Here is a 15,068-nt window from a genome sequence, read left to right as displayed (position 1 = left end):
CAGTCAGACTGGTGTCAAGGCACAGAGGTGTTTGCTATTTCCCATCAGCAAGGAGAAATGCAGGCACAGGGCTGGGCCTCTCCAGGAATTGGAGTTTCTAGGACAGGTGCAGCAAAAAGGACAGTATGTGAGGAGCTGAGGGTTCTGGGAGAGAAGACAGGGACCATGTGGCCAGATTAGAGAAGAAAGAAAATCTGGGAACCACAAGTACATGGGGGATTTGGTTTTTATAACTCTTCAGCCTTAATATGACCACAAGGAAGTTCTCATCTATTTATTTATTTATTTATTTTTAATTTTTTATTGGTGCACTGTATTCATACATCATAGTGGGATACAAAGAAAACTTTTGTAGACATACATGCACACATCGCCAGTCAACCCCCACCCGATCCCCACCCCATTCCCTCCCCATCCCTCCTTCCCATGCTTGGCTTAGTGGTTGACATCTAGTATTATAGCAATTTATCCAAAATTAAAAATGATAATCTCACATAACAGTTTCATTTGTCTGATACCAAGCTTTTGATAACATAAAGATAACATTTCAATATTTCTTTTTGCTTTCTTTCTTACCAGAGAATATTTTTTTCTTTTTTTTTTTAGGTGAAACTATCATATATTTATATATTTATTTTTCAGAAAAAAATCTATCCTAATATGTAATATGGATTCTAGATACCCAAAACGATCTCGAAAAAGAACAAAGTTAGGAGATGTATATTTTCTGATTTCAAACCATATAAAGCTACAATAATTGAAACTGTAGTACTGTTCTAAAGGTAGATATATAAACTATTGGAGCTAAATAAAAGCCTAGAGCTAAATTCTTCCATATATTGTCAAGTTATATTTGACAAGGTTTCCATGAACATTTGGTGGAGGAAATAATCTTTTAACTAAATAATGTTGAAAAAATAAAATTACATGAAAACATTTCAATATTTCTTTTTACTTTCTTTCTTACCAGAGAAATTTTTTTCTATTTTTTAGGTGAAACTATCATATATTTATATATTTATTTTTCAGAAAAAAAATCTATCCTAATATGGAATATGGACTCTAGATACCCAAAACGATCTTGAAAGAGAACAAAGCTAGAAGATATATATTTTCTGATTTCAAACCATATAAAGCTACAATAATTGAAACAGTGTAGTACTGTTCTAAAGGCAGATATATAAACTATTGGAATTAAATAAAAGCCTAGAGCTAAATTCTTCCCTATATTGTCAAGTTATTTTTTTTTTCAAGTTATTTTTGACAAGGTTTCCACGAACATTTGGTGGTGGAAATAATAATCTTTTAACTAAATATTGTTGAAAAATAATACTTACATGGAAAAGAATAAAATTGGACCCTTACCTAATCCCATATACAAATATTAACTCAAAATAGATAAAAGACCTAAATATAAATCTTAAGACTATAAACTTTTAGAAGAAAATCTGGGTCATAAAACCTCACAACATTGAAATTGGCTGTGATTTCTTGGATGTGATTTCAATGGCACAGGCAACAAGAGGGTAAACAAACTCCCTAAAAAATAAAAAAATATTGTATATCCAAAGACAATGTAAACAGAGTTAAAAGTTACCGATAGAATGGGATAAAATATTTCCAAATGCTATATCTGAAGGTATATTAATATTCCAACTAGAAATCCTAAAAATTAACAACAATCAAAGCAAACAATACAATTTAGAGATAGGTAAAAGACTAACATAAATAATGAATCTCCACAGATAACCAATCTTAGTTGTCTGTTGGATGGAAACTCTTGTTTCTCTGGTTCTGGTGTGTGTTACCTATTTCTTCTTTGTAGTTAATCTCTTTGAGTATTTTCTCTAGCGCTGGTTTTGAAGACATAAATTCCTTCAGTTTCTGTTTGTCATGGAAGCTTCTTATTTCTCCATCTAATTTGATAGAAAGTTTTGCTGGGTAGGAAATTTTTGGCTGGAAGTTGTTTTCTTTCAGAGTTTGGAATATGTTACTCCAAGCCCTTCTGGCTCTCATGACTTGGTTTGGGAAGTCTGGAGTGATTCTAATTGGTTTGCCTCTGAATGTCACTTGGCCCTTTGTTTTTTTTGCCTTTAAGATTCTCTGCTTGGCTTCCACATTGGTCATTTTGACAATTATGTGGCGTGGGGATCCTCTTCTCGGATCCTGTCTAAAGGGAGTTCTATAAGTTTCCTGGACCTGTGTATCAACCTCTTGCTCTATGTTTGGAAAATTTTCTGCTGTTACTTCCTTGAAGAGATTGTTGATCCCTTTGGTTTCACTTTCTTTTCCCTCCTCTATTCCAATTATTCTTAGGTTAGCTCTCTTAAAATGGGCCCATATTTCTTCAATATCAGATTCCTGCTGTCGGATATTTTTTTCTAGATTAGAAACTATGTGTTCATTTTTGGATTGCTCATCTTCTAAGAGCGAGATTCTGTTCTCCATGTGGTCTAATCGGTTGTTCATGCTTTGAATTGAGGCCTTTACTTCATCAATGCATCCTTTATCTCTTTTTGGCTCTCTCTGAATTCTTTTCGAAGCACCTCTATTATTTCTACAGTTATTTTCCTGATTTGATCTTCTAGAAATCTCTGATTTTCTGTTTTATCGGGTTCTGATGTTGTGGGGTTGTGGGCATTCATTGCTCCAGTGTTATTCCTCTTTCCCATGATTTCGGAAGTTTGTGCCTTCTCTGGGTTCTTCCCTTGGGTCACTATGACCTTGCTTAAGGTGCTCTGGATCTCGAGTCTGTAGTATCTCTGACCCCACTACTCCTTTACTGGGTTTTATCACAGAGTCTCCGACCCAGGGAGTCAATCGAGGCTGCTTTAGACTATGGGGGGGTGCCAGGTTGCACGTTCTCCTATGGTGTGATATCTCTGCTCCCGCCACTCCCCCACTGGGTCAATTCCCAGGGAGTACAGTACTGGGATTTCTCCTCTGTGGCCCACAATTTGACTCACTGTTCTTGAGTACGCAGATGTAGCTGTACTGGATTCGGTGAATTCACTGCTGCTGCCGCCGGTGGCAATATGGCGCCGTGCCATGCCCTCGGCCGTGAGACTGGTGTATTTTTTCTTCTCTGGTTTTGAGTTCCACTCTGAGTCCCTGCAGCGTGTGCTGAGCTCAGCCACTGGGAGCTTTAGGTGCTCCCTGCGCTGAAAGATCCCGCCTGGCTGTTCCACAGCGGCTCACCTCGGCTTGCTGTAGCCATCCGGTGAATTCGCCGCTGCCGCCGGCAGTATGGCGCTGCTGCCACGTCCTTGGGCGTGAGGCCGGTGTATCTCCTCTGTGGCTCTGAGCTCTGTTCTCAGTCCACTTTCTCTCTGGAGCCTGGTGATTTTTTTGTTTCTCTGGTGATGGTGTTTTCTGGCTATGAAAGGCGCTGATTTTGTGGTAATAGAGATTGGTTGTTGGCAGGGCTCTTAAGCCCCGCTTTTCCCGGTCGCCATCTTCCCGGAAGTCCCTCATTTATTTATTGATATGCTTGGAGAGCATCCAAGGCCTCCTGTGCTATGTTCACTGTGAGCTCAATGTGGCTAAAAAGTAGACTGTGGTAGCAAAGTCCTTGGGATTCAGGACACACCTACATGTGATTGGCATGTAAAATGGTGTAATTTTTCTGAAGTTGATTTGTCATTATCTGCCTGTTTAAATTCTGATAGTCTTTTGATCCAGAAAACATTCCTTCATGGGTGGCACATAAAACAAGTTATATATTGTTTTTTGTTTGTTTGATTGATTTTTTTTCTTTAACTAACCTGAGATGGGCTTTGTAGCCCATTCATTATACTGATTTAGGTAAATTTTTTTAATTGTTTTAATTCAAAATATGCCTTTTATACTATATCAGTATTTAATTCCTTTATATAGATAACTAAGAATGTCATGTTGGAAAAAGTATATAAGACTCCTGTTGTTTTGAAAGTGTGTCCATGTATAACTTCCTCAGACTCCATGAAGTTAAACAAACATCTTTCTTTTTCAGACAACAAAGTATGCTTGCCTGTAGACCTTGAGTTAGAATCAGCATCACAAAAGATGGAAGGTGTTTGTAAGACCTCTAAACCACTTACTCTGAAATCTGATAGGGCAATAAACAGTGAGCAGATTTATTTTCCAAGGACCAAGACAAGACCTATGAGTTTGCCTGTTGATAAAATACTTCTTGCAAGCCCTCCTCCTGAGAGAAATAGCAGAAATGTAGGAAGTATAAATTCAGACAATTTTTACAAGAATCCTACCTTCGATGGACTTATTAAGAAAGACACCCCTTCTACTATTTGTTCCAAATTTAATGGCTTTGATCAGCAAGTCCTACAGAAAACTTGGGGCAAACAGTGTGAACAGAACAGCTTAAGTGCCAAAACTGAAGTGACTGTGCCCAGTGTGCTCCAGGAGAAAGGAGTGGCAGCGAGCATCAGGATCAGCGGGGACTATTCTGAAAGTGCTGCCCAGCCCAGTAAGCCAGACATGGAGCCAGCCAGGTCAGCAAGAGGGGCCTCAGAGAGGCGGTCCTCCGATTCCCACCCTCTCGCTCCTGTCAGAGCCCCCAGGACACTGCAGCCCCAGCCCTGGACAACATTTTATAAACCACATGCTCCCAACAGCAGTGTCAGGGGGAATGAGGAGAAACTAGCTTCAACCTCAATAGCAGTGGCTCCTAGCACAGCTCATGTACCCCAGGGTCAGGTGGCAAAATCAACTCCAGACTCAGAAGACACGTCAGCGTGTCCTTTGCAGCCAAGTTGTCAGCCTAAAGAGAACTCTCAGGAGCACGGCCTGCCTGATGTGAATCCAACATGCCAGAGACCGAGGCTAAAACGAATGCAGCAATTTGAAGGTTTTGAAGATGAAATGCCACAATTTGTGTAGGGTTGTCAAGCTTCAGGTGTTCTTTTGCTGTTGTTTTGTTTTGTGGTATTGTGTTTGTTTTGCGAAAGAATGTTTTGATGGGGTCCCTTTTGTATAGATTGCCAAAGTGTAGATTTTGGTGTTTGTCATTGTATTCTATTTGTTGTTGGTCATATTGAATGGGAGAATGTTTTGATAGGTCCACATTTGTGCTTCACTGGAATTAACTTTAAATTCTGTGTTTGAAATTGTGAATAAAACAGGCGGAGTCATGTTTTTTAAAGTTCAGATGATTTTCCCATAAAATGGCCCATATAAATGCATTGTTAATATATATATATAGTTCTCAACTAATAGATGACGTTGGGAAAAATCAGCTTTATTTTTTGGAATGAAACTAAGTGCTTATTTATAAAATGTTTCTGAATGCAAGTGCCTGAAAGATCTTTATTGGGTATGAATTTTTTTCACAAAATTTTATAGTCATCCTCAACCATTTTTGCTTTTATAGTATATATGTAAGCTTTTGTTAATTGGAAGTTTACTTAACTTTAATATTTACATAATAGCCAAAAGGCTTGCAAATCTGTATTTAATTGCATTTTAATTAATTGCCAGTTTTTACATGTGGTAGTCAATTAAATTGTACGAAGAAAATGCACTTAAACCTATTTCTAAATTGTATAGTTTAGTTACATCTTATTTGGCTTTAGGTAGTTTTAATGCATTTACTAGATTTTTGCCCCTTAGCTTTGTTTACATAAATTTTTTTTCAGCAATTCTGAAATTGAATAAAACAAAACTTTTTGGTATTTTTATAATAATGGTCTAAATAATGCTATTGCAGAAGTTTTAAAATTTAATACATTTCTTCTTGATATTGTATGGGTTTTGGTAAAACCATTCCTTTTATGAAATATTTTGACTTATGAACCATTTTATATTTTTGTTCTACCTGAACTGTCAACCACTGAAAATGTACATTTCATTAGAATCAAGCAAAGGTTTATTTAAGTTGATTCTGAGAATACAGTTCAGTACGATTTATTGTTTGGAATTTGAGAGACAGTACAGATTGGATCTCCTTCATTTATAAAATACCCAGTTTTTGGAACAAGTGCATTTCTGTTTTGGGGGGAGTTTCATTGTTTTGTCTAAAATAGGATATAAAAGGGACAAAATAATAAAATAGCCTCTTTTTGTATGTGTGAATTATATTTCTAGTCAATGCTTTTGTATGACCATGTTATACTTGATAAAAAATTATATATACATACATTAACTTAAGTTTTTTCAAGTTCTTGTGGTTTCTCTGAAATTATTGCCTCTTAGGGTGTGATACTGTAAGGTTATTAACCATTAACTTAGTGGTCAATACTTGGACATATACATCACACGGCTGCAAATGGAATACTTTACAGCAGGTTGGTTTTTAGTTGCCTAGCATTAAGGGATAAGGGAGAAAGTAATAATCAACTATTTTATGCTGAAACTTTGGTTTTAGTCCTCATTGTATACATAATATAAGAGTCATATTGCTATGAAAACCTTGAAAGAAAATCAGAGCCAACATATCAAGCTTCTGTGTGCTCAGAATTTTGCCAAATCCTACATAAATTTCACAGCAATTTATAATGAATAAGAAAGTATTTTACTATTCATGTGTTATGGATGAGAAACTGAGGCTAAATTAAGTGACATGCTTCCACAGTCCACAGATCTAGCAAGCAGAATGAAATCTCAAACACAGAGCTGTTAAATTTTAATGGTTATTAAAGACTATGTGATTATTAAATATTATCAGGAAGCACTTGATAAAAATATGCAACTTGAAGTTTTTTGTTGTGAAAACATAAAATTTGCCATTTAAGCCATTTTTAAATGTACAGTTAATGGCATTAACTATATTCACATTCTTCTGCAACTATGGCCATCTGTCCTCCAGAATTTTTTCACTGTAGCTTACTAAAACTTAGAAAATGTACTGTACAAGCCGGGCGTGGTGTCACACGCTTGTAATCCCAGCATTTGGGAGGCTGAGACCTGAGGATTGTGGTTCATGGACAGCCTCAGCTACTTAGTGAGGCCCTCCACAACTCAGTGAGACCCGGTTTCAAAGTAAAGAATAAAAAATAGGGCAGGTGGTATAGCTTGGAGGTCAAATGTCCCTGGGATCCACCCCCAGACCTGGAAGGAAGGAAGGAAGGAAGGAAGGAAAGAAAGAAAGAAAGAAAGAAAGAAAGAAAGAAAGAAAGAAAGAAAGAAAGAAAGAAAGAAAGAAAGAAAATATACTGTACATTGCACCAATAAAAAATAAATTTTTAAAAAAAGAAAATATACTGTACACATACACACACACCTTTATTGCTGCATTATACTCATGTCATAATGTAGTTCAGATAAAGACAAATATGCACAGAGCACTAAAAAATGTACTTTAAAATTCCTTCAGTGTTAATATGTGTAGACAAGCTAGTCAAATAATGTATAATAAAGTAATTTATCTGTCTCCCCTTAGACCTCAACTAATGAAAGTTTCACTTTAGTGTCCTTTCTGCCTTTAGGGCTTCTTGGCATCTTGTCCAACTTGGAACCACGAGCCCATAAACGCTTTCTGGTTTCCTGGAGGCATTAAGCAGTATCCTCCTAGAAGGGGTTCCTAATTCTAGAATACCAACACAGTGTGCTCCATGTCCTGCTACCCAGGAATATGGTGGAAATCATTCACTGGACTCCTTTTAGAGCTGCCAGACCACCAGAAAGCTTTGTGAAAAGCATATTGTTCGGGCTTCTGAGAAATATTTGTGAAAGGTTGATTTTACCTTCCCTATATGGGCATGTTTTATATGCTAAAGACTTAACTAGAATTTATGAATATTTCAGATTACCTCTTTTTTATTTTTATTTTTTTATTTTTTTATTTTTATTTTTGTGTGTGTGTGTGTGGTACTGGGGTTCCTGGAAGCCCTTCTACCTCCGGGATACACTCCCACGGGCTACACTCCCAGACCTATTTTTTAACATTTTTATTGGAAACAGAGTCTCTTAAGCCAGCGAGGCTGGCTTCGAACCAGCGCGATCCTCCTGTCTCCACCTCCCAAACTCGGGGATTACAATGGGGATTACAAGCATGCGCCACCACGCCCGGCACCTCTTTTTTATTTTAAATTACTTCCAATTCACTCTAGGCAAGGTATTTCTTTTGAGATGAAGACTACATGATCCCTGTAACGAACATGGCTAGTGAGCTCACAAGCAAATGAATTTGTATTTCATTTCCTTGAGTGATTTAAAGATGGTACTGTTGCTACCCTTCCCTGCTATCATTATGTTATAGTACTTCCATGGTCAGTACAATACTCTGGGCCTTTCTTCCCTGGAGGCAGGTTTTTTTTTAATGTGTTGATATGATGCGTACAAACAATTCAGTTAACATCTGTAGTTTAGCAAATTTGTTATATTCATAGTATGCAAATGTTAGTTGTATTTCTCTATGTCGGCAACTAATAGTGAAAGTTTTCAGAAAGATCATTTCAATAATTGAATAAAAATTGAAGTATCTAGGAATAAATCTAACAAAAGATGTATAAGACCTTAATGAGAAAATTTTAGACCATACCAAGAGCAATTAAAATGAATCATTCTATAATATATGCAAATTAGAAAACTCAATATTAAAAAGATGTTTATCTACCTTACTATTTTATGGATTCAACATAGTCCCAACCAAAATATTTTTAAACCATTTGAAAGTTGCAGGTATGACATACATTAGCTCTGACTACTTGGATGTGTAAACAGTGACAGTCTTATGTAATCACAGTATACCCATCAAATTCAAGAGATTAATGTTAACATCATAATAACATCTAATACACAGACTAAATTCAAATTTTGCTAATTGTCTCAGTACTCCTCTGTTCCAGCATCCCAATCTAGAATCACATGAAACATTTAGTTGTCCTAGCTCTTAGGTCTCCTTCGATCTAAAACAGTTTTTGGTGGTACTGGGGATGGAACCCAGGGACTCTTCTGGGCTACAGTCCCAGACTTTGTTTTTTTAGAAACAGGGTCTCTCACCCAAGTTGCCAAGAGCCTCACTAAGTAACTGAGGCTGGCTTTGAACCTATGCGATCCTCCTGTCTCAGTCTCCCAAGCACTGGGTGTGCACCACGATGCCTGGCTCTTCAGTCACTTTTGAGAAGTATAGACCAGTTTGTATAGTGTCTCTTGGTTTGCAGTATTCTAATGTTTTCTTGTGATGAGATTCAGGTTTGACATTTTTCCATAAATAACACAAAAATGATGCTATATTCTTTTCAGTCTATCATACCAAGAGATACACTATAAACCCATTTCTGGTGATGTTATCTGGTCACTTGGTTAGGATGGTAAATGGGTTTCTCAGTTGTAAAGTTAGTAATTAATTAAAAAGTAATTTGTGAGGAAACTCCTAGAAACTACTTTTTAAATGTCTTGTTGCATTGGCAACAGCTAGTTTGAGTACTTTTTTTCTTTTTTTTTGGCTGTACTGGGGATGGAACCCAGGGGCATTCTACCTCCAAGCAACACCTCTAGCCCTATTTTTTATTCTTTATTTTGAAACAGGGTCTCAGTGAGTTGCAAAGGGCCTCACTAAGTAGTAGCTGAGGCTGTCCTCGAACCGTAATCCTCCTGTCTCAGCCTCCCAAATGCTGGGATTAACAAGTGTGCATCACCACACATTGACAATTCTTGCCTGAATCAATTATTAATATTTTGGTTGTCAAATAGTCCATGGTTTCTGCTTAAATATCCTACTATAAGAAAGAACTGTCCCTTCTCCATCTGTTTATTAATTTTTATTCCAGTGTAGACTCATGGGTTTTATTGAGCAGGTTATAATATATTGAAAGGATATATTTTTGTGCTGACATGATCTCAAACTTGGTTTGCAGGAGTCTCCTCAAGCTTGATTCTTAGTCCCTTTGATAGGTTCACAGTAATTTTGGGTTCTTCCTTATATTTTCACACATCAAAATGTTATAAGGTCAGTTTGGCATGGTGATGCACACCCATAAGTTTAGGACTTGAGAGGCAGAGACAGGAGAATCTCAGGTTTGCTGCCAGGCTCAGCAACTTATCCACAATGTAGCAAGACTTTGTTTTGAAATTAAAAAAAAAAAAAAATAGGTCTGGAGCTGTAGCTCAGAGGTAGAATGGCCTTCAGTTCAATCCCTAGTACCACCGAAAAACAAATAAATAAATAACAAAAAGTTACAAGGTCATCTTGTACTTTTCCCTACCCCAGATCTAGAATTAGCCATTTTTCAAAGAATCCTGTTTTGGTTTTGTTTTTCTTTTTTAATAGAAAATGATACATGAAAGCCACAACCTGAGAAAGACTCTGCTAACTGGAAAGTTAATGGTTACAAGCCATACTGGTAGGCAGCTCAAAGAAAAACATGGGTATATACACATACAGACATACGCACATCTATCTGCACTTATATATAAGCATTCATGCTGAAAACCTTGAGCTCACATTGATACCTTCAAGTCTACCTCAGCAGTTGAGGGTTTATAGTCTATTTCCTTTTTCATATTTGTGACTCCCTTTTCTCAAAGTAACCTGGTTCCCATAATTATAAATATATATCTGTATATATATCTGTATATATATACATATACATATATACATATATATATATATATATATTTGTGTGTGTGTGTGTGTGTGTGTGTGTGTTTTACTGGGGATTGAACCCATGGGCCTTCTATGTCTGAGTCACCGCCCCCCAGCCCTATAGTATTTTGGATTTGAAGGTTTTGCTTAGTTGTTAAGGCTAGCCTTGAACCTGTGGTCCTGTCTCAGCCTCTCAGGTACTGGTGTTACAGGCACACACCATGTGCCCAGTCATTTTTATTCTTCTTTATGGTGCCAGCTGCTGGTTCATTCCACCTAATCCCACATATGTCCACTAAGTCCTTAGTCATAGCCACACTGATCCTAACTACACTGATCCCTAACATGCCCCTCGAAGCCTTAACCTATACCACACCAGCCCGGACCACACCAACTGAATCCTTAGACAAACCAGAGATGTCCATCCTGAGCACACCATTTGAATCCTATGTCCCTGACATCTGCTAGGAGGGAGGGAAAAAGCAAATTCATGATCTTCTGAAAATAACCAATTATTGAATATTGAGTTTACTAGGGAAATATAAAAATGATTGTACATATTTACCTTAAATTTGGGCATATTTATGAAATTTATAGAAAATAAGTTATGATTTGGTCTCAGCAGTAACAAATACTTTTTGAATAAAATTATCTAACAAGCCATATCATATATTATGCTATTTTAAAATATATTTGCAGCCAACCAATTCACTCTGCCTTTATAAAGTTAGCATACATTTCAGAAAATGGAGTAAAGTACTAATTGGTCATGTTTCTGAGTTACAAGTTTTACTTGGGTTTATCTTTGACTTTTTATATAAACAACTAACAATAGGTGATGAAAACCTATCTGGTTTCTGGATATGGTCCAGCCCACTTGTTAAAGGATATTTTAAGTCTTCCTCATAGTGTTAAAGAATTTGAAAGAGGAGGTTATATAACAATATGAAAAGACCAGTTGGCTTTCTCTGTCTAGTACTAAGTAAATACAAGTCTGAAATATAAAAATCTGGACATCGACTAAGTATGGTAAGATGTACAGTTGTAGGCAAAAGCCTGACATAGCATAATTGCCACCTGCTAAATCCTCAGTATCTCATTTTATATCGGAAATTTTTTTGAGACCTACTGACAAAACAAAAACTTATGTTTTCTATTTTCAGAAAATAGTTGGAAAACTATTGTCACAAATATTTTCCAACTATTTTCCTCAGGATTGTGAGAGTTCATCTCACCAGTTGCCAAGCAAATCAGTTGTGATTCAACACAAGAGGCAAGGACAGTGAATCAAGTTCTACAGATTCTCCATCTACAAATGCACATACATAATAATTCAGATAATGTGAGTTTTAAATGATTCTTGTCTAAAAACTGGATCATATAGGCGAAAGTGTTTAAATACGTGTGTATCATTAAAAGAACAATTCTAAAATGAACTCCTACCTCCATTCCGCTTAACAGACTGTTAAGGAGCTACTGGAACATCCCTTTGGTGGAACTGTCTCTTTGCAATCTTGAATTTGAGTAGGGGGCTTTTGGGGATCAAACCCAGAGCCTTGAGCATTCTAGACAAGCACTCTACACTGAGCTACATTTCCAGCCCTTTGTAAATTTTATTTTGAGATAGGGTTTCATTGAGTTGCTCACACCCTCAGACTCAGTCTCAGACTGAGTTTCCTGACTCAGCCTTCCAAGTAACTGGAAATTCCTGGAAAACACCACCATCCTTTGCCACTCTTGAATTTTATGTTAATCTTCCCTGCCCCCTCCATTTTTAGTTTGCTATCTACATATTGTTTAATTTTGCCTATATTTTTTTGGACCTTTGCAAGTGGAACTACTGATTCTTTTGTAATTTGTTTCTTACATTCAATGTGTTTTTTGAGATTAGTCATGTAGACTTTTGTAACTATAGTTTGCTTTTCATTTTAAAAACTGAAATATTCCATTGAGCAAATTTAAATTGAGTACAATTTATTATTCATCCCAATGTTGTTGGAGATTTAAGTTACTTCCAGTTCTGAGCCCCTTTGAATAATGTAAATTGAAAAAAATCCTAGCTGGATGTGGTGGCACACGCTTGTAATCCCAGCATTTGGGAGCCTGAGACCAGAGGATCGCGGTTCGTGGACAGCCTCGGCTACTTACTGAGGCCCTCTGCAACTCAGTGAGACCCAGTTTCAAAATAAACAATAAAAAATAGGGCAGGGGGTGTAGCTCGGAGGTCAAATGCCTCTGAGTTCCATCCCCAGACCCACAAAATCATCATCATCATCATCATCATCATCTTTACTTTTTCTTTCACTCTTTTTAACAAGTCTGCTTTCTGGTTATCTCATTTCATCTTTACTGAAGCAGGTTATAGGAGAAACTCTAGATGAAGAAGGAGATACTATAGATGAGCAAATAAGGCGACCTGAGGGGATGGGAGGGTGGAGAGCGAAATTCTCTAATGCACATGATGTACCTTAACAAACATCAATGCCAGTCACTAAGCCAAATGAGAAGGAAGGAGAGGGAGGAAATAGGGCAGGAATTGGGGAAGGGCTAATTGGGTGATGTGTGCATGTATGCCTCCACCATCTTGTATCCCATTAAGATGTATGACTACAATGCACCAATAAAAATTTTAAATAAATAAATAAACCCCCTCTCAGGCTGGGCATGATGGTGCACACTTATAATCCCAGTACTTGATAGGCTGACACAGGAGGATTGCAATTCTTGGACAGCCTCAGCTACTTAATGAGGCCCTCTGCAACTTACTGAGACCCTGTTTCAAAATAAAGGATAAAAAATAGGGATGGGGGTATAGCTCAGAGGCAGAATTAATTTCCTCTCATTTTTAAATTCTCTCATCTTCATTTTTTCAGCAGAGGCTGCCACAAATCATATACTTTCAGACTATATTTTTCTTTCTAATTGCTAAGAAGCTGAAATTTAGAGTTATCCCATCCCAACTCCAAAATTATTTTTAGTGTGTATCATAAAATTTTATTCATTGGGAGCTGGGTATGGTGGCGCATGCTTATAATCCCAGCATTTGGGAGGCTGAGACAAGAGGAACACCGTTCTCCTACAGCCTCAGCTACTTATTGAGGCCCTTTGCAACTCAGTGAGACCCTGTTTCAAAATAAAGAATAAAAAATAGGGCTGGGGGTATAGCTTGGAGGTAGAATGCCTGTGGGTTCCATACCCAGTACCGAAAAAAATTATTCATTTTAAATAAAATTTAAAATGATTAAAATCATTTTAAAAGATTTGCATCTAAAATTGCTAAAAGTTTTCAGAGTTATAGTGCTTTGTAGGTTACTCTGTTAATGAGAGAGCACAGTGGATGACAGAATTAATAAGTCAACCCCACTGCCCTCTGCCCTCTGCCCCAGAAGAACACTTCGAAAAACATTGCAATGATCGACACTGAAATGTAATAAGAATAGAGCGTGAAGGAGATGATTAGTTACCTCTCACAATCAGGAGATAGGTCAAGAGTCCAGGTGAGAAATAGGCCCTAAGTAGAGTGGCAATTTATAAACAGCAGAAATTCATTTATTACAGTTCTGGAAGCTTGAGAAGTCTAAGATGAAGGAGCCAGCAGAATCCTTGTCTGGTGAAGTTTAGCTCTCTCCTTCCAAGATGGCAGGAAGTTTAGGGGGCTGTAAGACAACTGCCTCTTAATAAATATTAATCCTATTCACAAGTTCCTCATGATCTATCTAATCAACCTCCTAAAGTACCTTGCTCTTACTACTATCCATCCCATTGATGATTAAGTTATAACATAAAATTTGGGGGCAACACATTCAGACCAAATCAGCCACCTTCAAGTATATTGTAAAGAGAAATCCTGATGAAAGAATATTGGTTTAAAATACTTGTAAAGCCGGGCGTGGTGGCGCACGCTTGTAATCCCCGCGCTTGGGAGGCAGAAACAGAAGGCTCGCGCAGGTTCGAAGCCAGCCGCTCTGGCATGAGACCCTGTTTCCAAATAAAAAAATATAAAATAGGTCTGGGAGTGTAGCCCGGAGGTAGAAGGGCTTCCAAGAACCCCAGTACCACCAAAAAAAAAAAAAATACTTATAAAGTCTTCATAACTCTGAGCCTAATACTCTAAGGTAAATAAACTTCAATCCTAGTCAGGCTGCTTCACCGGGGATCTGGGATCACCAGGCTGTTTCTGGTTCTTCTCCAGTCCTTCCTACTAATATAAATTAATGTCACTAATGTATTTTTGAATATTTTTAAAGCTTTTTTTTTGTACTGGAAATGAAACCCAAGGGCATTCTACCTCCAAGCTACACCTCTAGCCCTATATTGTAGTCTTTTTAGTTGTGTGTGTGTGTGTGTGTGTGTGTGTGTGTGTGTGTTACTGGGGGTGGAACTTAGGGGCTTTTCTACCTCCGGGCTATACTCCCAGACCTATTTTTATACCTTATTTGGAAACAGGATCTCACTAAGTTGCTGAGAGCCTCACTCAGTAGCTGAGGCTGGCTTCAAACCTGTGAGATCCTCCTGTCTCAGCCTCCCAAACCCTGGGATTACAAGT

At 37.5% G+C, this 15,068-nt stretch overlaps 1 protein-coding gene across 3 annotated transcripts in view; it reads left to right on the top strand.

Annotated features, from left to right (window-relative positions):
• Nucleotides 1–4,878, top strand: part of ARHGAP29 (Rho GTPase activating protein 29) — a gene marked incomplete at both ends in the record, with an annotated part of 68,804 nt that extends 63,926 nt beyond the window's left edge. For all 3 annotated transcript variants that reach the window (XM_080692599.1, XM_080692598.1, XM_080692597.1), the window contains one exon: nucleotides 3,992–4,878. In XM_080692599.1, the coding sequence (XP_080548725.1) occupies nucleotides 3,992–4,878 (887 nt within the window). The remainder of the gene's footprint in view (nucleotides 1–3,991) is intronic.
• Nucleotides 4,879–15,068: the final 10,190 nt, after the last annotated feature.

Source organism: Muscardinus avellanarius (genome assembly GCF_963383645.1).
Source record: "Muscardinus avellanarius genome assembly, chromosome: 3".
Classification (NCBI taxonomy): domain Eukaryota; kingdom Metazoa; phylum Chordata; class Mammalia; order Rodentia; family Gliridae; genus Muscardinus; species Muscardinus avellanarius.
This window is presented reverse-complemented; position numbering and strand designations above follow the sequence as displayed.